The 21,677-nt window shown below is 42.4% G+C and overlaps 2 protein-coding genes across 3 annotated transcripts in view; both read right to left on the bottom strand.

The window, feature by feature from the left end:
• Positions 1-5,272: 5,272 nt before the first annotated feature.
• On the bottom strand, positions 5,273-17,035 carry TM2D3 (TM2 domain containing 3). Of its 2 annotated transcripts, XM_026510336.4 has the most exons (6): positions 16,908-17,034; positions 16,377-16,469; positions 14,654-14,811; positions 9,876-10,050; positions 7,744-7,819; positions 5,273-5,591 (listed from the first exon to the last, which is right to left on the bottom strand). In XM_026510336.4, exons 1-6 carry the CDS (start codon positions 16,996-16,998, stop codon positions 5,426-5,428), a joined length of 759 nt encoding a protein of 252 aa, XP_026366121.1. In that variant the 5' UTR covers positions 16,999-17,034; the 3' UTR covers positions 5,273-5,425. The 2 variants fall into 2 exon arrangements, with proteins under 2 accessions (XP_026366121.1, XP_026366122.1); XM_026510337.4 differs by lacking the exon at positions 16,377-16,469 and having other exon boundaries at positions 16,908-17,035.
• Positions 17,036-18,796: 1,761 nt separating this feature from the next.
• Positions 18,797-21,677, bottom strand: part of TARS3 (threonyl-tRNA synthetase 3) — a 72,218-nt gene continuing 69,337 nt past the window's right edge. The window contains exons 18-19 of the mRNA XM_026510335.4: positions 21,151-21,265; positions 18,797-19,597 (exon numbers count right to left, since the gene is read on the bottom strand). Of these exons, the coding sequence (XP_026366120.2) occupies positions 19,449-19,597; positions 21,151-21,265 (264 nt within the window). The 3' untranslated portion in view covers positions 18,797-19,448. The remainder of the gene's footprint in view (positions 19,598-21,150; positions 21,266-21,677) is intronic.

The raw sequence follows: 21,677 nt of genomic DNA, 5'->3' as shown, positions 1-21,677 counted from the left end.
TTGAAAATTCCCATATATTTGGAAATTAAATAATACACTTAAAGATAGTCTTTGGGTCAGGGTGCCTGGGTGGCTCAGTCGGCTGAGTGTCCAATTCTTGATTTTAGCTCAGGTCATGATCTTGGGGTTGTGAGATCTCTCTCCCTCTGCCCCTCCCCCGCTCATGCTCTCTCTAAAAAAATAAATTTTTTAAACAATTTTTTATTATGTTAGTCACCATACAGTACATCCTTAGTTCTTGATGTACTGTTCCATGATTCATTGTCTGCGTATAACACCCAGTGCTCAATGCAATATGTGCCCTCCTTAATACCCATCACCAGGCTAGCCCATCCCCCCACCTCTCTCCCCTCTGAAACCCTCAGTTTGTTTCCCAGAGTCTATAGTCTCTCGTGGTTCATTCCCCCTTTTGTTTACCCCCCCCCCTTCATTCTTCCCTTTAAAAAAATAAGTAAAATTTAAAAAATAACTTTTGGGTCAAAGAGGAAGCCAAAGACTTACAAAATACTTATAATTGGACGCAACAGAATTTGTGAGATTACCCAAAGCTTAAGGGGAAATTCGCAACATTAAATACTTCTATTAGGAAATGAGAAATGTCTTGAATCAATGGCCCAAACTTCTACCTTAAGAAACTAGAAAAAAGTGGGGGAGTGTTGCTTATATTCTGTACTTTTTTTTTTTTTACATCTAGAGGTTAAAATCACAGCCTGGCTACTAGATGTACTACTGGTTACTTTCTCAGGATAAACTCACACTTGCCACTTTTTTTTTGTTGTGAAATGAGTTCTTTGAACAGAAGCAATTTTGTGTGAAGCAGTGAAGGCAGCCACGGGAGGCAGATTCACATCCTGAACACGTGTCTATATATACATTCCAGACAGTCACCATTTCTTTTTCAAAAACAGCTGTCTTGAGATGTAATTTATTTACCATGAAGTTCACCTGCTTAAACGTGACTGGCTTTTCTCACTTAGCACAGTGATACAGCATGTATCAGCCCTCCGCGCTTTCTATGACTGAGTAATATTCCCCTGTATGGCTACACCACATTTGTGTACGCATCATTCTTCAGTTGATGGATCCTTCGGTTGTTTCCAACTTTTTGACTATTAAAAATAATGCTGCTTTGAACAAGTTTTTGTATGGGCATATGTTTGCAGTTTCTTGGGCATATATATCCAGAACTGCTGAGTCACATGGTAACTCTGTTTTAAAAATTTAAGATCTTCCAAATTGTTTTCTAAAGTGGCTGCAATAATTTTATATTCCCATCAGCAGTGTAAGACGGTTCCAATTTCTCCACCTCCTCACCATACCTATCATTGTCTTTTTTTTTAAAAAAGATTTTATTTGATGGGGCGGGGGGGGGGATGCAAGTGCACAAGTGGGGGGGGTGGGAGGCAGTAGGCAGAGGGAGAAGCAGGCCCCCTACTGAGCAGGGAGCCCAACATGGGGCTCGATCCCAGGACCCTGGGATCATGACCTGAGCCAAAGGCAGATGCTAAACCAACTGAGTCACCCAGGCACAGTGATTATCTTTCTGGTTATTGTCGTCCTAGTGGGTATGAAGTGGTGTGTCATTTCTCCTGTTCTTGTGTAATGTGGGCAACTTCATGGTATCATGTGAATAAATTCCCCTATTTTTTCTCTCTGAGCTGTTGGAAGTCTTATTTTGTGTTCTATTCAATGTTCTGTGGCCTGACAGCCAGAGGGAAGGCAGGAAAAGCTCAGCTGCAACTACCTTTGCTAGAATACTTAGTCTCTGGTCTCTTTACTGAGATTTCTGACGTGTTTTTCTTCCCCTCCTTACGAAGTGCATTTCATGATGCACAGAGGCTTTGGAGCCTTTCTCTGGTTCAGTGTGGGGCGCCCGTTGCCATCAGAGAATCAGTCCTGGTTGTTCAGCAGCCCCCTCCCGTCTGTTCCCGGCAGCCCTTTCCCCTCCCCCCTGCAGTGACCAGGTAGAATAAGGATATGCCCCTTCCCGGAATCAGTCTGTTCCTCTTGCGAGTCAGGTGCCAGATTTTGCGGATTCACCGGGACCATTTGCGGGAGTAGCCTGGCACACTTGAGCAAAATTTCTTTTCTTCTCTTACCATTTTTGACATTTTTGACATTTGGTTGTCTTTTTCCTTGTTTACTGATGGGTTCTTTCTGTTTTTTTGCAGGAAGGAAGTGCCAGTTTTTACTAGACTGTGTTTGTGTCATCAGGCATTTTTTGAAAGGGAGCTGTTGTAAGCCAGCTGCACTCCACCACTTCATCCAGACATTCTTAGCAATACTTTTAGGGATTCGGCTTACTCGTGGAGACTCCCCATTATTCACTCTTTGAACAAATAGTCACTGTGCACCTACTGTGTGCCAGGTAGGGAGCTCAAAGGGGGCTACAGCACAGAACCAGAGCCCTGCCTTCATGGAGTCTCAGTAAATTATGTCCAAGTGTCTCAATCAAAGCTTCCTTATTTTGCATAACAATGTCTTTGTAGAAGACAATGTCAATACTCCAAATCGAAGGATTTATACCAAATTCATCCAGGTTATAAAATTAACGTACATACCCTCTAACAGTCTGTGACCCTTCCAGCAGATATGGCATGGACAGAAAGGAAGCTTCAGAGAAGGGAAGGAATCAGCCTTCATTTTTAAGGTCCTGATGCTGTATTTGAAAAGCTGCATCAGATACAGCTCATTTTCCACTCTTTGCTTACGGGAGAAGTTAAAATCATTTGCAAATTCCTTAGCTGATGATATGCCAAAAATAAATGCAATTCTGGCAGAAAGTATTAAAGACTTGTGGCAAAGAGAAGACAGTTTAAGATCTTGAAATATTAAGATGTTTTAAAAAAATCTCTTTTTATAAGTGCCATAAACCAGAGCTGTTCCTCAGCAATTTGCAGAAACCAGATTAACATGGTGCTACAGCCAATATTTACTCAAAGCCGATTGCTGCGCATTGCCTCCCAGCAGCCACCTCAGCTGCACTCCCTGGAAGACCTCGAGTCCTTCAGTACCTCTGAGGTGCCCATGGCATTAACTCAGTCAGCAAATACACAAGAGCCTCGGTGTGTGAGATGCTGTGCTCTGGACAATGGGGGAGACGGAAATAAATGACACGGCACCTGCCCAGGCGGAATTACTAAGGCGAGTGGAAGAGCCCTGCCAAAGCAAGGGAGAGATTCTCAGGGCGAAGTAGTGACATACGGCATGCTGCGGTGATGAATTCTGAATTTCCAGAGAACTGAGGGTGATGATTGGTATGGCGTAGGGACTTAACAGTCCCTAGTCAGAGCTCACAGCACCCAGGCCTACAGCCTGGAGGTCAGACCCAAACGTGACCTTTATGCTGCCAGCAGAGGCCCATGGAATTTTCGAGGTCACACCCACCCTCTCTGGTGCCCTTGGAAAGTTTAGTTTTATTAGTTTTTTTTTTCCTAGGGGCCATGCATGAGCTCATCATTCACAAATTTGTTTAAACTGCATTTGGAAATCTCTTCCTTTTCCTGCCAGTTCTCTGTCGCGGACGTCATCAGTTCCACCAAACCCTGGATAGGAAGCATCCCTGATTTGCTTATAGCTTTTAGGTCCCCAAGACTATCCCCTTCTAAAAGTTTCTCAGGATTTGAGAGCAATTTCATTTCTATGTCTCCTTTCATGGATTCTGAACTTTTTTTTTTTTTAATGTTATGTTAGTCACCATACAGTACACCCTTAGTTCTTGATGTAATGTTCCATGATTCATTGTTTGCGTATAACACCCAGTGCTCCATGCAGTACGTGCCCTCCTTACTACCCATCACCGGGCTAGTCCACCCCCCACCCTCCTCCCATTCGGAACCTTTCAAACACTGGAACTTCAAGACTGAGCTCAGGCCCCGAAGCCGTGAAGATGCTCGATGGCAAAGCAGCTGCTACCTACTTCCTCCCTGAGCACGGTGCGCAGCCGGTGACTCCATCGCTTCCCTGGCTCCTCATGGCGAGTCTCTTCTGCATAGAGCTAACTATGGAAGAGACGCAGGGGAAATTTTTATATAGTTAGCAAAGGAGCTGCTTCCTTGTAGGAACAGAAGCTTACTCAAGAAATAGCGGCTCAACCCAGAGCGCCGTGTACCCATGATGGATGAGAAAGTGTGTCTGCCCTAGAAAAGAAAGGTCCATGCGAACAAGGCTACTCCCGTCTGAAGCACTCACTGCCCATGCTCCTAGGAAAGAACCAGGTAACCTCAGCTGCTTCTAGAAATAAAATGGAAATGTACCACCTAGTGACCAGGGCTGGAACTGCTACTCAACTAGACCGAGAAAACCCCTCCGCGGAGGAGAGATTCTGCAGGTTACCACATCAAAGCGGTTCAATTCCCCTATAGTTTATAGGTAAGCTATAATTAATAAACTTGTGAAGAAAAGATGCCTTTGCTTCCATGAGATTTATGGTGCTATGCCAAACCATTTTACAGCTTCTGAATCTGATAGGCTGGTTAAACCTTCTAGCTATTAACACAGATGTTTAAAAAGTAATACTCAGATACTCTACTTTGAAAGAAAAATGCTAAGAATTTTTTAATGTTTCAAAGGAAACCTTGAATAAAACTCATTTGAAATAGTTATAGTTCTTCCCACTAAAGGGTCTACAACAGATTTATAAAGATTCGAAAACATTTCTCACACTGAAACACACTAACACTTCCACTGTGTGTCAATGAGCCAGCCAATTATGAATTTGTCTGCTGAAATGGAGTAAGGCTCCCAAAAATAAACATTTTATCTCAATAAGAGTCGTTAGGATTACTCGATTCCATCTTAATACAGAAAACAGATCTACATACTTCTTAAAGGAAGCTGTAATTTTACTAATTTTTCAGTACTCTTGCAAATATGTTACTAACAAAGTTCCAACACAAGTTCTGTAGTTTACTTCAAGCAGTCATGTATAAACACCAGCCTACCGAAAGAGCACACTGCAAAACTTACAGAGGGAAGTTCAGCTAGAGGACTTTATTTATGAAGAATAAAAACACGCTCCACTTTCTGCAATCGTAACTGAAAATCTTTTCAAGGCTGGAGAGCCAAGTGACATACTGCCTTCGTCTAAAACTAAAGTCACAGGAATTAAGCAGATTTTCAATCACTGCAGCTTTTGTCCTAGTTTAAGTAAGTTCAAATTTTTGACACATGATTTAAGCCAAAAGGCCGAGAAGCGATGAGTAAGTTTCAATTTTTTTCACAGGAAAAAAATAGATTTCAGGCAAAAGAAACAAATTCCAGATAAACATGGTTTGGTGTTTGTTTTTTATTTTACCTTCATCAAGGCAGGCAAAGTACAGATGCTGTACATTAAAAACATACGAATACATTACTCACAGCACATCAGTTCCTACGGGCAAAGAGACTTCTAAGCACTGCTCCTCTCTGAAGCACATAACCACAGCTAAATGTACAAAGAGCCATCTGCTGGTCCCACGTAGCCAACGCCGATCAGCAAGACGTCTATCAGCGTCCATATTCCCAGGCCGCCGAAGCTGAAAAGCTTGCCAAGGCCTTCTCGCCACTGGCCCAGGTAGAAACGGTCAGCTCCAAACCCACCGAGGGTGATGCTGCAAGAGCAGACGGGTTAGGGGATGGGAGTCCATCAGCCACCCCCCGCCCCCTAGCCATAGCCAGCCGTGGCTCAATACTGGCACGAAGTCACGTGTGTGAAAGGGCCACAAATGATCATAACCCTTCGTAAGGACACACGTGACTACTTCCCAAATTCACGACACCAAATAATCATGGGCAAGAAGACTGTTTAAACAATGTCAAAGGTAAACATACAATTTTTAGCTGTGCTGAAATCGAACATTCCTCTTTTAAAGAAAAGTAATCTGTCTCATTGCTTCCTAGTCTTGAAAATGGCACATGCAGGGAAACAAAGTGGGGAGCCAGTCCAACAGAAAGGACATGAATATGGAGTCAGGATGTGGGGTCACGAGGCAGCCCATCACCACCTGGCTGCCCCAGATCGAGTCATCTGAATTCTGTCACTCATCTCCAAAACGGACTGTTAAGAACAAATGACTCTTAAGGTTCCTTCAAATTCTAAGATCTAACAATATTCAGACAACTTCTCACTGTTCTTCTTTTAAGCTTCTTATTATGGAACATTTCAAAACATATAAAAGTAAGAGGTGAAGAGAAGAGTACGCCTGACCCAGCTGCCCCACTGATCAGCATGTGGCCAGCCCTGCCGCGTCGGTGCGCCTCCCTCCCCCACGCCGGAGTACTTGGAAGCAAACCCTGGACATTATCCCATTCAGTGAATATTCTGAAAGTAACTGTGCTGAGCTCTGAAAGGAAAATGATTCTTACTTTTTAAAAGTCAAGTTGTTAAATGTACCGCGGTAACTTAAGATGTCAACAATCAAGGGGCAAATGGGTGACAGGTGTACAGGAACAATCTCTGTAACTTTCCTATAAGTCTCAAGTTATTCCAAAATAAAAAGATTATTGAAAAGAAAAAAAAAGGGGCCCCTGGGTGGCTCAGTCGTTAAGCATCTGCCTTTGGCTCAGGGCGTGATCCCAGGGTCCTGGGATTGAGCCCCACATCAGGCTCCTCCACTGGGAGCCTGCTTCTTCCTCTCCCACTCCCCTTGCTTGTGTTCCCTCTCTCACTGGCTGTCCCTCTCTCTCTGTCAAATAAATAAATAAAATCTTTAAAGAAAAAAAAAAAGAAAAAGAAATCCATTGTTCATTTTCATTTGAACAACTGCTGACAAAGACGATGGCCAGTTATCAAATCTCATTTTTGTTCTATCAAATTTTCTACTTTGCACTATTCTTCTACTCTCCAGTTGTATCTTCCTGCCAGGCAGGCTCGGTCTCTCCCCAGCCCAAACCCTGAAGCAGTCATGCTCAACAAGGGCAACCTGGCGGTCTCAGAAGACATTTCTGATTATCACACCATGGAGTGCTACGGGCATCTAGTAAGCACAGTCCAGAGATGCGCTAACCACCCTACTCTGCACACCCTACTGGCCCCACAGCAAAGAACGATTTAGCCCGAATATCAACAGCGACAAAGGCGAGAAACCCCTCACGTGCCACGCTGCAGGCCACAGGGTCTCAGCTCTAGCACCAAACCTTTAAATGTAGATGCCCCAACTTTTTAATTAGCGAATAACCAGCATCACACCTGCCCTTCCCTTTGGGGTAAGAATTGGTAGTTTTTTCCCCCAAACAGTTAAAAAGTTTAACAAATTCAAGCACATTTTTATGTTAAAATTCTAAGTCCATAATTATCTCTGGATGGTGGAATTAGAGGGGATTTTTAATGTTTTATTTTATCTCAATTTTTCCAGTTTTTAATATGGAGTATATGTTTTTATAATAATGGAGGAAGTTACTAAAAATTAAAACTACAAATCATAAACCTACTTATTTAAATAGTATATAACATTTTACTGGCTCACATACACTGAGGATGGGAAACCCTGACTGGTGCTAAAGATCTGTAATCATGACTCTGTAAGGCATTTCTAGAATGTGCAGACACCTTGGGAGAAAAGCAAACATCCTGCCATTAATGCCCATGAAGGTACCAGTCTGATCATCTAAAGAACTCCCTGCAGCCACGTTTCCTAGGGCCTCCCGGACACATGAGAAAGAATCTCAGCAAAGGAGGAACTCGGCTGAGCTCAGTGTATGGAAGATTCCACAGATCCCAAGGAAAGCCGAATGGCCTCCTTAGCTCACTAGTGCCATGCTTACCTCAGAGCCAGAGCAGTGGACCACTTATAGCCTCCAGTCCAGTTGCAGTACAGCATCTTTGGAAAAGTGCGGTTACCTTAAAAAAAAAAAACGGAAGACACTCTACATAGAAACGGGGGCATAAAAATATTCTTACGCAGAGTCTAGTGGCCTTGTCATTTCCAATCTAAATGTCAGCTCCATGATAATTAAAGTTTGCTACAGTGAATGGTAAAAAGAAAGTCCATACCATCTATAAGCGTACATTTAATGTTTAAATCGGTTAAGTAAGGGTTACAGCTTTAAGTAGGTGAAGCTATCAAGACTGAGGTGACGTTTAGGGCAAATAGGACAGTGTGGTCTTATTTATCAAACAGATAACTCAAGCAACAGGGAAAGGAGAGTGAGCCAAGCCCAGGCACACAGAAGCACTTCCTGTGGGACACGGGGCACACACAGACTGGCCTGGAAGAGTCCAGAGACAACTGGCTATCCATGTGGGAAAAAAAGTAAACCTGAATCTACTTCACACCATATACTGAAACCAATTCCAGGTGGGTTACAGACCTATATGTGAAAGGCCCAACTTTCAACTTTTAAAAGAAAATATAGGAAATAAAAGGGCTATGAGTTGTATTAAAAAAAAAAAAAAAAAGTCAAGCTCTATCCAAAAGATACCCCCAAAAAGTGGGCAGAGGGGTAATTAAATTTGAGAAAGGATTTTAGGGACACTAAAAGGTTATTATCCAAAATATAAAAGAATTCCCGGAAACCTTTAAGAAAAAGACAACATTTATGAATAATAAGTATCGGAGAACATGTGCACCAAGAACAGTTATATATCAATGGTGGGAATGTAAATTGTTAAAAGCACTCTGGAAACTAATACATGCTAGAGAGTTCGCTGGTAGACACAGCCTGCACACGTGCAACCAGGAGATATGTACAAAAACTCTAACAGCAGCACGACCTGTGAGAGCAAAAAAACTGCAAATAATCCAAATATGTAGACTGGAGAAACTATGACACAATCTTACAATGGACTGTTATACAGAAGTGAAAAAAATAAGTAAATAAGACACATGGATCATCTTAGGGCCATAATGTTGAGAGGAAAAGAGAACGGACAAGACCATAAACAGACTATTATTTTATGTAAGTCTAAAACAGGCACTACTGAATAATATATCACACTGGATCTTATTATTTACACGTGCTAGAACTATACAAAATGTAAGGAAAAGCAAGTGGGACGATAGGAAAATTCATCTAAGGGTGGTTGCCTCTCGAGAGAAACTAGGGCGAGCAGGTGCAGGAAAAGCACTCAGGTAGCTGTGATGGCATGAGACCGCTTTAGCTGGTAATTGGGGTAAAACGTTATTACTATACATTATGCTTTATACCTTACACATTTTTTCTTGTTTTATCAAATATTACATTTTAAAAGATAAGAGAATTGCAGATTTCCTGGATTTATTTAGCTCACTGAGTTTATTTTTTTATCTTTCAGTGGACACACAATGTTACATTAGTGTCAGGTGTACGACATAGGAAGTAATTCAACAACTATGTTATGCTATGCTGGCCACAAGTGCAGCTACCACCTGTCACCACTGAGTTTATTAATGAGTCTTGGTGTTAATTAAAAAGTGCTAACAAATGTTTCTGATTAAACAATTTAAATTTGGGGCGCCTGGGTGGCTCAGTCAGTTAAGCGCCTGACTTGGTTTCGGCTCAGGTCGTGATCCCACAGTGGTGGGAATGAACCCCGCATCGGGCTCCGTGCTCAGTGCAGAGTCTGCTTCAGGTTCTTTCTCCTTCCCCCGTTGCCCCTCCCCACTCGCTCTCCCTCTCTCTCAAATAAATAAAAATCTTTTAAAAAATAAATAAATAGGGACGCCTGGGTGGCTCAGTCGGTTAAACGTCTGCCTTCAGCTCAGGTCACGGTCCCGGGATTGAGCCCGACAGCGGGGAGCCTGCTTCTCCCTCTGCCCCTCACCCTGCTCCTGCTCTCTCTCTCTCTCAAATAAATAAATAAAATCTTTTAAAAACAAATAAATAATTTAAATGTAATTCTCAAATTGTGAATTAAAGTTCCATATGTAAGCTAAAGAAAGTACTTCCCTCACGAATTTCCTTGAACCCCCACTCACCCAAGCAATGAACGTGGTCCCGCACGGTGCAGTTGGCAGTGTAACGCTGTCGGGGACAGGACACCGTCATGCAGCTGGTGGAGTTGGAACACTCGTAATCGCTTTCAGGAAGCTGCCAGCAAAACCTGCAAGTCATGTTCATGATGAAGTTCTTTTGGGATCTGAAGTCTTGATCCTGTACGCCAAAGGACAGAGAATGAATCAATCATAACAGCTCATTATATGCCAATAAAAATACAAGGTACAAAGCTCCTAAAAGACATGTGACTACCACTAGCAGAAAGTGGGAGAAAAATAGGTACCAAACCAGTTATGTATGCAAAACAAACATATACAGTATGATCTTAGCCTCATAAAAATATATACCCACAAATATATGCCTAAGGAAAAAAATCTACATAAATTTACATCAAAATAACAAAGGTTATTCCAGGATGGTAAGAGTATTTTACCACTTTCACTTGGCTAAATTTTTCATAAACTGAGCATGGGTACTTTTGTAATACAAAAAGAAAAAAAAGGGAAAATGTATTTTATCAAGCCACAGAGTCACTGAGAGCTGGAAGGACAGATGAGTACATCTGCTCAAGGTCATTGAGCTGCAAGTTATGTGCAGGACCCACGGCCCCGAGCCCCAGTCTGATGCTCTTAGAAGTACCACACACGGACTGGCTGCTGAGTCTCAAATCCTCCCGGATCTCTCCCCCGTGGCCCAGGACCTCCAGGCTGTTACTGCGGCTCACGCCTCCACTCGGTATAATCAACCAACTGGTCACCCCAGAAAAATCATTCTCAACTTTGAAAGAACCACATGTAGAGACCCAGCAAGTGTTCATTGTTGGCACTAAGCTTTTAAGATTGTAGTTTTTTTCATTTCAATTTAAAAAATCATTATTTTGTTTTCTCTTTAAGAGTAGCACATGTTGTGTGTTGCACCTTTGGAAATTACAGGAAAAAACCTGTAACCTCTCCAGAGAGAACTACTTTTAATCTTTCGTTTTTAACTCCTGTAATACAGATTTATGTAAGTGCAATTATACTGAAAGCATTTTGTATCTTTTTTTCCCCACAACATTATAATGTAATACATAGTTTTCAAAATCATTTTTAAATGGTCAATCATCTCTGGAAGTATTAATTTACTAATTTTTTTGATCAACACAAAACTGTGGTTTATGAGTAACATCCAAAACTGGGTAAGGCACCATTTGATTTAGGCAATGTCGTTTGAAACATCTGCGTATCTCTAGTGATGCACTCATAATGCACGCTTCCTATCAACTGTTTTTTAAAACGATATAATCCGTGAATGTGGTATAGATTCCCAGATGTGAAAGGAGCAAGGCGGAGGCTGGTCCTGTCTAGGCGTCAGCAGCCACTGCCCTCCCCAGCAGCAAGCCCTGCTTAGCCTCTGGCCTTCCAGGGAATCTATTCTATGCATGAGTGCATTTATATCAGCTATATTTCTTTTTTTTTTTTTTTATTTAACTTCCCCACTGATACTCACTTTTCACTGAATTCTGTAGCTGTCAGTAAATATCTCGAGAGCTGCCTAGTTCTTTTTAATAGCTGCTATTTATTTCATTTCATAGTGAATCATAAACAGTTCTCTCTTGGACACTGAGCTTGTTTTAAATCTTCTGTCCGGGTGAACAAAGCAGCTAAGAATATCCTTAGGCATATTTATTTGCATCCATGTACAGTATCTGTAAGATAAATTCCTAGACGCCGAATTGCTGGGTCAAGATATATACATCTGTAAGATTCACAATGTGACAACTGCCTACAAGAGGCGGACCAATCTGCCCACCCACTAATAAGATAAAGGAGTGTCCCTTATGTCCTCAGGAACTCAGAGTATTACCAAGCTTTTTTATTTCTTTGCCAACCTGATAGGTTTAAAAACACATCCATTTATATTTCTTTAATTATGAGAAAAATTAAACATTTCTTCATATGTTGAAAGCCCATCTGTATTTCCTTTCCTAGGAACCACCTACTTATGTCCTCCTACCATTTTTCTATAGCACTCTCATCTTCTTTGCATTGGCTTTTAGGAAATCTTTACATATTATAGATATTAGTGCATTGTCACAGGTGTGAGAAATACTTTTTCCTAGTTTGCCATCGATCTTTTGCCTTCATGCTCTTTTAGGTCATTTTTAGCAGTCGAATGTATCGATTTTTTCTTTTTATGACTTCTAAGTTTTATTTCACACTTAGAAAAATACGTTATACTTTTGAGATTACAGCATAACAATCAAGCTTTCTCTGCTACCTTGTGGCTTCATTTTATTAAATTTCTGATCTCTGAATTTATTTTGGACAAGACAGGGATTCCACTTTTTTCCCCAGAGCAACCCGGGCATCCCAGCACTACCTGAATCCATCTTCTCTCCGGAGGAGTGTAGACCCCCTCAAAAGCTTATATGTATAGTAAAAAGATGTCAGCTTTCCCTCTGTGAAAGAACTGTATAAGTAAGAACCCAGAACCCATGGGAAGGAATTACACCTGCTTCAGGTACAAGAGCAGTCTGATCCCTTCTCCAAGTAATACAATACAACATTTCAGACACGCACATTTCCAGCAGACATCAACTGGCCTGGCAGTTACCATAGTAACTGGGGCAGAGCGACCAGACATGACAGGGGAGGCAGGGTTTTTACATTTATTTCTATAAAAGAATCCAGGTGAGATTCCCTTAGCCTGGGAGTCCTTAATCAGCATGCCTGGAGAAGGACTAGAAGAGTTCATTTTTTGCCAGTAAGTTCAAAGTAAGAGGGGGCAGGGAGGCACCTCAGTGTATGAACGTACAGATGAGAGAAATTACGCAGCTGCAATGCTTGCACGTGACGGTCACAGATGATTCCTTCCTCAAATGGTAACTTAATTACCAAGAAGGGATCCTGAAGATTTTCATAAAACAAATAAAGAAAACACACTAGACTTGCCCTGGCTCGCCACGCAACAGCGGTCCCAGGACCCACAGTTCATCTATTCTACTGCTTTCCACTTTCAAGAACAGCCCACCGGGCTCTCTTGGGGCAGACTTTCAAGTCCTACACCTGAGAACGGGGCACCTGTAATCTGACAGGACTCAGGGTTACTGGCCAGAAGAGGAGGCAAGTGATGCGAAACCTCCTGGAGGAGGAGGAGAGAAAAATTCGCGCCCAGGACACATCTCAGCCAGGGAGTGAGGATGGCACCAGGCACCATGACCGAGGAGTTCAGAAACTTCCCTTAAGCTTTGTAACCTCTACCTTTGTTATTTTTCCTCTTATGCTATTTCCTACTAAATGAGACAGTTTATTTTGGAAACATCTAAAGAAGGAAGAAACTGAGACTCCTGTCTTACTCAGGAGTAAGACTCCTGTCTTACTCAGAGTAACCAGTGCTGGGAGTGAACGTCAAAGCCACTGAGGCAAACAACAAAGGAAACTAACTCTGGAAAAGCTTCCCTGGACCGTCAGAGTTTTCCCATTTTTCACAAAGTACCTACTATCTGTCAGACCCATGAGATAACATTTTTAATATTTTTCATTGGAGTATAGCTGACACACGATGCTACGTTAGTATCAGGTGGGGAGAACATTTTTTTAAAGCCTTCAAATTAATAAGTTTCACATTAGGTAATGAGGGAGAATACTGTATTTCAGATTCAGCAACAAAGACTAATAATTCAAGGGCAGTCATGAACACTATCTGGCACTTACGCTTGAATTTCCGGTGTGCTGATACAAGATATAAAATGGCAATACTTAAGTTTATGAAAACTAAATTCAGACACTGACAGCACAAAATCTTATTTTCCCTCAAAGGGAAGCCTTTCTTGCTGCCTCTCTGATACTAGACTTCACTAGGAAAATTACAGGAAGAGTGTAGGGGTATAAGAAACTTTCCAATCTAGACCTCCACAGACCAAGTTCCAAAGAACTGAGGGGGAAGGTACCCTGTTCAAGTGACAGAAATGCTAGGACTGCCACGTCAGAAGAGATCTGCAAGACAGGACATGGTATGGAACCTGTTTCTTCTTCCTCGATCATTTCGCAAAAGTAGGGTTCCACAGAAACACTTTAGGAAAAGCTGTTCTGGGCCCATCTGGTCATTGCCCTCATTCGACAAGAGACGGATTAATAAGTCACACAGCTAGTTATGGCAGGGCCAAGAGTAAAACACTTCATTATTCGTTTCTACTCTTCCTCTCACCTAGAGAGTAGCCCCAAAAAAGGGAGTGTGCACTGATGTACCTGGTCCAGTTGTTTAAAAATGCAGGTACCTGAGTCTCTCTGACCTATTCACATCCAGCAGGTCTGGGGCTGGCTCCAGGAGTGATTCTAATGGCAGCCGGAGTCAGGTAACTGGGAAGCAGATACCCCAAAAAGCACTCTATGGAACACCGACTACGAAAGCCTTCCCAGGCCCCTTCCCATCTGTCAAAATATCAGGAGATAGGATATAGGTGTGATGATTGTAACGGGGTCATTTCTAATAGGCAACAGTGAGCTTGAGACTTCTCTATTTCTGACTTTTGGTAACAGAGTCTGATAATTGCTCCAATTTAATTTGTCAAGAAATTGCCATCTGAACCCTGGCAACCAAACCTCATTTGGCAATGAAAGTTGCAGTCTTCTGATTACGTTGTCTTTGTTCCCTAAAATATTACTTGTGGAATGCAGAGCGCTTTCTTTCAGGATGTCCCCCCAGTCAAGTCTAAACTGTACTTAGAACTTGAGGTTAACAGTGAGTTCCTTTAAAATTAGTAATTTGCAGTACTTACAACACAGGTAACAGAAGGTTTGACCGTGCAGTCAAAGGTGGCAGGCTTCCCATAGACACAGGAGAAATTTGTCTTGCATTCTACACAGTCTGCAGGAAGTCTGCTACACAAACCATTACTTGGACACTTCATCACATAAGGTGGGATATCAGTACTTTCTGTGAAAAGTAACAGAGAAGCTTATTCTCATAAAATATTGATCAGCATCACAGGAGAAAACAGTTTCCTGAAGGTAAGGGACATGATCGCTAGCGATGAAATACTGCGCTGGAATGGAAAATGACAGGGTTGGAGTCAGAGACACCTGCAATTAAAGCAAGGTTCTGCCACCAAGCTGTGTGACCTGGTGCAAGAGTTCAACAGCTAAGTAAAAAGAATTTAATTACTGACCCCCAAATGAGCAGGAAAATCAAAGGTACTTATGTACAATGTATACACAAACCTGGGTGTACATTTGGGCCTCAAAAAAATCTACTCCGTAACAAGACGAAAAATTAAGGCTTAGAGAGGGTACGGTTTGTTCATGATCACAGAGGGAGTAACAAAACTGGAACCACGACCCAAATCTCTGTTTCTCATCCAATATTCTTTTCATCTGAATTACTGATTTAGTAATTATGACACCGACCCTCCAACTGAATCACTCAGTACAAGAGGGTAACAACTTTAGAAAATGTTCTGTCATTATTCCACACTGGTATAGTGTAATTTGCTAGTACCACTTACAGTTTTATACTACCACAGTTCAACATAGTTCTCCATATTAATAACTTGTTTGGTGGGTTATAGTTTTTTTCCCAGCCAACCTTGCCAGGAGTACAATATATTTTTATCAATCAAGAGAGGATAATTTGCAAGTATTCTTGGGGGAGTAAGAGATGCTTTCAAAAACATCCAAAAGAATAAAAAATTCTTGTGCTTTCTCTGCAATTTGTGCTTTAAATTCAAGTATGCTCCTGTCTTGTAGTAGTCTTACCATCCAAATAACAATCAGTAAAATTCCTCTGCCAGTTTCAAGTCATTGAAATAACAGAACTTTAAGGGGATGATCTATAGAGACAAAGATTCTGTTTAGCAAAACACACTAAGTAAGACTCATTTAAAACTGATCCTTCTTACAATCACTGGATTACGTGGTCAATTCTACAAAATACCATTTCTCTTTTCTTTTATTCTGATCACTCTTGTGGCTGGAAGTTAGACACTTAGAAATCACAAAGCACAAATAACTTCAGAAGGCCAGGCTAATTTCACCACCTTAAAGATGAGGAAAAGTGGTGCCGAAGGGGTGAATAATTTGCTCAAGCTCCCAGTAGCTCAACTAGACCTAGAGTCCAAGTCATTGTCTGTGATCCTTCCATTTCACACAGCCTTGGGAGGAGCCTCTAATGTCCAACATCAGGAATGGGGCTTCAGAAGGAAAACAAATTTTCTGAAGGGAAAGAAGCACTGGTTGAAGGTGATCTTGATGAACAAGGTGGAAAAATAATAAAGAGATAGAAATGAGGAACGTGGAACTGGAAAAAGAGATGAGGCTGTAATGTCAAAAGGTACTGCAATATCAAGACAGTCTACAGAAAAACATCTGTGTATCTGTCTTTAGTTTACATAACCTAAAATACATTAAAAATTTCCAAAAATGGAGTTATTTTATCTAAAAAAAGAAGAAAGAAACCACTAGATATAAATATACACATTTACTAGAATAGAAAATGTCTAGTACCTGCTGCCCTGGGAACTACTGTGAAAGTACGTGTTGGGCCCGGATCCTTTATTGACTGAGCCAGCGGCTGCGACTGCTCTAAATTTAAGGATCCTACAATTAGAGAAACATGTTATCCCGGGATATGAAAACCTTGGTTTGTGTGGTTAAGACGCAAGGTCCACACCAGGCCAATAAATGCTCATGAAAACCTCACAGTTTGACTGCCCAGAAAACTAAACAAAGAAACGCCAATGGGGTCGACCCCAATTTGGATCGACAGGCAACTAGGGAACAAAGCGTGGTATCGGGTTCCAGGTCCGCTTCCCCGGCCGACACCCGAGCCCTCGGTCCCCCGCTCCCGGGCTCATTAGTCCCTAGCTCGGAGGCTCCGGGGCGGCCAAGACTTCCCAGACCCGGCTGCAGCGACCTGCCGCCCCGTGCCCGGCACTCAGCCTCCGCCCGCAGGCCTAGCGCGGACGGTTCCCGCAGCTCCCGGGGGCCTCGCTACCGCTCAGCCCGACCCCACGTGGATCCCGGCCTTTAACTCACCCCCGCCCGACAAGATGTAGAACTGGGAGAGGAAAAGCAGCACCCGGCACAGGCGGCGCAGGGTCCGCAGCTGGAGCCCCGCAGCCGCCATCTCGCCGGCGCGCGCACTTCCGGGCCGCGAGGCGGGACTAGGCAGAGGGGCGGGGCGTCGGCGCGCGCCGTAGGGGCGTGTGCAGGCGCGTCCCCGGGGAGCCAAGGGCGCAGGCGCGCGGCGGGCTCCGCGTGGGTTCTGCAGAGTGCTGCCGGCCGCCCTTCCAGCAGCCGGGCAGCGACGCTGTGAGGGATTCGGGTTCCCCAGAATTCCCCACCGACGAGGCGCCCATTTCTCCTTCCATGGCTAGCGACTGGGAAAGGTCACCCGGGACCGAAATTCACACAAGTGGCTGCAGTCAGGGGCGGGTAGATTGGGGAAGTTGGCCGATATCTGTATGTGGCTGGATATGTATGTTTAGAGGTTAAAAACTGCTCGGTACTCTGCGAAGGTGTTGATGACGTATTTGATTTCATACCGGAAAGGTACTTATTTCCATATGAAGAAACTGTGGCACAAACCCAGTAGGGGAAGTGACACCCCCCCCCCAAGGTAGCCCCAAAGGACACTACCCTTTCCTGCGTTGCTGACCTTATCAGTGCCCAGCTAGCATCTCTCTGTGGTCAGCTGTGGGTTTCACGACTAGCCAACTCTTTAAAGACATGCATTACTTCCAGAAAGTTCCTCTGAGACCGAGAGAGGGCAGTAAATATACCTGGCAAGTATTAGGTCCAGAAATACTGGGGCGAGAACCCTGGGATGTGAGAGGAGAGTCCAAAGCATAGGCCCTTCCCTGGAGAAGGCCAGCCGTTGAGGGGAGCTGCACCCTGGGCCTCTGGCTCCCTGTGTGCTCAGATGGTCGACTGCGTCTATTTTTGTCACAGCATACTTTATCCTGTGATGTTGACATGCCTTCCTCCTTCCCATCCACCTGCTACAAGATTCGTTTGGGTGTCTTCTGACTCCCCACTCCTTCGCTAGCAGTTTTGATGAATGAAAAGAATATACTGAATGGTGTCTGGCACACAATAAGACCTCAATAAGTTACTACCTTAAAATTATATCACGTAATTTGCTCCTCTTAGTACTATACAGGTCTGATATATAATACAGTTTTGTTTACTAACTGTTCAGGATGCTAAATAATAAAAACGTTGAGAAGAGAGCATGTCTTAAATTTATTTTGAATTCCACAGCATCTAGGCAAATAAAATACCCAATAAATACTTCTTGATTGGTAGCTAAATTCTCTATTGGCATAAAGGTATTTCAATTCGGTTCTGAGCAGTAAGGCATTCCTCTAAGTTAAAATTTAAAATCCATTTGAATTGTGAAACTGAATAAAGGAAACTTCATTTAAAATGGAGCCAGGAGGCCAGAAGGGGGAGCTCTCATGCTCTACCACTCCTTATGGACTGCAAGAGAGGCACCTTGTCCCCAACAGGAAGAGCCTATACTTTATTATCCCAGCAAAAGGAAGAAAGATTTTCTCTTTGCCCGGGAACAGTCCAGCCCATGAGAAACTGTCACAACCCAGCCAATGAAAAGCTACTACACTTCAACTCCCAGTTTACTCCAGTGGACTTTGTTTATAACTGCCCTTCCTAACTCCCCCCTTCCCCCTTTGTTCTCCGGACTTGTCTATGGTTTTTGATAGCCTACATGTCTCAAATTAAAATTATCTGCTATTCCCGAATGAATCCATTCTTGCTGGTAAAATAATGGACAGTTTTATTTTTAAGGTTAACAGAGTCTGTAAGTCAGTAGAATGTCATCTCACGAAAAAAAGTAATTTAACTCTAGGGGAGCAGCTTACTGTGGTATAAGCCCACAGCCAAAATACTGGAAACACTGTATGTTGCGTTTTATTTAGGAATTTATTTTTTCTACAGATGAACAATTGTCATTTAGAAGCATTAAAACAGCAACTCTTAACCTACACTGCAAACAACAGTAAATTCCACAACACTGAATTTGAGGTTCTGAGTTCTCTGTCAATAGTGCAGTATTTAGTACCAGCTGCTTCTTTTGTGGCTGCTGGTTAATTAAAACAAATTAAATGATGATTCCAATTTTGGAGATAAAGTTTCAGTGTGAACTTTAGTAAAACAACCATAAAAATACCTGAGATGTATTGTCCTAGAAAATAAGATTTTCCCTTATATTTAAAAAAGCTTTGCAGGTTTTAATTTGAAGCCTATCTTTTGGAAACCACAATCTCAGCAATAACCTCTCCAAATTTCATATCCTAGTATTTCCCTCTTTCAATAAATAACATTTCCCTCTTAAGTCTTTTGAGGCATTTGGGAAATTAAAAATTTCCCAAGCCTGTCCTCATATTGTCTTCAGACACATTAATAAACTAATCTTTTTATATCAGCTACTCATTCATTTGTCTCCTCACTGTGCCCATCAGTGAGTCAAAAGTTCTTAGAAGTACTAGCGATAAAGGAAAATGCATTTTTAGGGGTCAAAACAAGGTTACATAGAAGCAAGTACAGGGAAGAACTTCAAAAGTCTTCCTCAGCATTTAGTGTACGTGATTTCTTGAGATTCTTCAACTTATCAATGGCAGAAGTTACAGAAATCTCTCCATGAATTTTGTTGTCTCTTGTTCGAACATTTACAGCATTATTTGTCTTTTCCTTTTCTCCAACCACTGTGGGAAAAAAGAGTAATAAACATATTTTAAATAAATGATTTGTTAAATATTAAGTCAACAGTCATGTGACACATGTCTTACTGAGTTCGTCTTCAGTATTCATCACTAATTATCAATCTAATGACCATGAAGTCATCCTCTGATAGTAAGTTTCTTGAGAGAAGGAATGACTTCTAATCCCCTCTCCTTATTGTCCACTTGCACGAACACATATTGTGGTCTTGGGGTACAAATTGGAGCAGGGAGATCTTACAGAGCCCCTGACTCCATATGGCATATGGGTAGGCAGCAGACCCAGGCCCAACCAGACAACCAAAATTTTCTGAAATGTAGGTAGAAAGTTACTCTCTAGTGCCCCTTACTGTGGGATGATGTACCAATCTGCAGGCTTGTTTCTTGCCATGTGAAAGGAAGAAATTGGTCACCGGGTAAGGGGATTAAAGTAGGTATTCAAGAGAAGCATAAAGACCCAGAGCAAAGTAGGAGCCAGAAAGGAGGAGAAACAGTCCTGATAAGGGTTGAGCAGCTTGCTCTTGTTCCTCTTCTAGTGGTTTGGCTATTTACTTTTCTACCTACCATGTCATGAGAAACTCCATTACCCTTTCAATAAATTCCATCTTTGTCTAAGTCAATGTGAGAGTTCTGTCACCAGAAGGAGCCTGATTGAAACATCACAATATCTACTACACCATGAAATACTTTCGATGACAAATTGCCAATAGGACAACACTATGCATATTTATTTTACCTTCTACAGAATCGTTCAGCTTACTGGGGATAACAATATCGTGCCTGGAGGTATCCAGTATCAGCTTCTCTTGATTTCTGAATCATTTTAAAGTCCAAATTTTAGATGCTATATCCAAGTACTCATATGTCTTAAGGACACATTTTCACTGAAATTCTTTTCTTTTGATCACCTTAAATTTGGCATCTTTCCCATTCATTAGTTTAATCCCAAAGATCGGTAATAAATCAGAAAAGTGGGGTGCCTGGGTGGCAGAGTCGTTAAGCGTCTGCCTTCGGCTCAGGGCGTGATTCCGGCATTATGGGATCGAGCCCCACATCAGGCTCCTCCGCTAGGAGCCTGCTTCTTCCTCTCCCACTCCCCCTGCTTGTGTTCCCTCTCTCACTGGCTGTCTCTATCTCTGTCAAATAAAGAAAATCTTTAAAATAAATAAATAAATCAGAAAAGCAAGGGAGAACATTTGAGGCCTGTCACATGACTGAAACATAAAAAGCATAATTCTACTGATGAAATCATTTTCACATTTTGTCATTGCTGGTTTGAGATATTGACTACTGCTAGTGACACTACCCCACAGGATTCATGTGAGAGACCAGCAAATAACAAAGAGTATTTAATAGCAACTAATCAGGAACACCATGAACTGTTCTTTGTGTACCAGTAATAGACGAATTGTCATAATCACATAGTTATACCATACTCCTGCAGCATATGCTATATTCAGATAGTTATACCATTTTGCTTTTTGGAATTAAAGTGAAAAAAAACACCAAGCATTGGAGAAAATATAAACTTAAGTTACCCAAAATAAAATTATACTGAGCCAGCTGCGCATTTCGTATTTTCTTATTTAGTGTACAGCTATGATCTAGGTCAACGTCGGCCATGAACCCTTCTTCGAAAAATGCACTGGATACCTACAAGAAAATAAAACACTTTGATTATGACGATATTTATGGTAGCCAGCCTCTGAGATGACCCACAGGGTAGTCACACCCTGTGTCGTCTCCATCACATTGTACCAGGTGGCTCTAACATGACCACAGAGAAGGGCAGAAGTAATGGCGCGTCACTTCTGAGATGAAGCTAAAAGACTACAGCTTCCACATCTTTAATATCACCTCCTCTGGGAAAACCAGCTGCCAGGTTGGAACCTCTGAAAAAGCCCACAGGGTGCGGAACTGAGGCCTCCAACAACGACGTGAGTGAGCCCCTGGGGAGGCAGCCCTGACCAGCCAGCTGTGCAACCACGGCCTCTTGAGGGACCCCGAGCCAGCAGCGCCCAGCCTCTCTGCTCCCGGATTCTGACTCGCAGAAACTGTGACATAA

The sequence above is a fragment of the Ursus arctos genome, unplaced genomic scaffold (assembly GCF_023065955.2).
Source record: "Ursus arctos isolate Adak ecotype North America unplaced genomic scaffold, UrsArc2.0 scaffold_28, whole genome shotgun sequence".
Classification (NCBI taxonomy): domain Eukaryota; kingdom Metazoa; phylum Chordata; class Mammalia; order Carnivora; family Ursidae; genus Ursus; species Ursus arctos.
The sequence above is the reverse complement of the archived record's forward strand: the minus strand, read 5'-3'. Positions and strand labels throughout refer to the sequence as shown.

Bases quoted from the DNA above. Each gene is read 5' to 3' on its own strand.
- TM2D3 (XM_026510336.4), bottom strand. From the start codon at position 16,998: ATGGCGGCTGCGGGGCTCCAGCTGCGGACCCTGCGCCGCCTGTGCCGG. The intron at 14,812-16,376 runs GTACTAGACATT...TACTTTTCACAG, and splicing joins AGTAGTTCCCAGGGCAGCAG to AAAGTACTGATATCCCACCT. The intron at 5,592-7,743 runs GTAAGCATGGCA...CTGCTCTTGCAG, and splicing joins TCCACTGCTCTGGCTCTGAG to CATCACCCTCGGTGGGTTTG.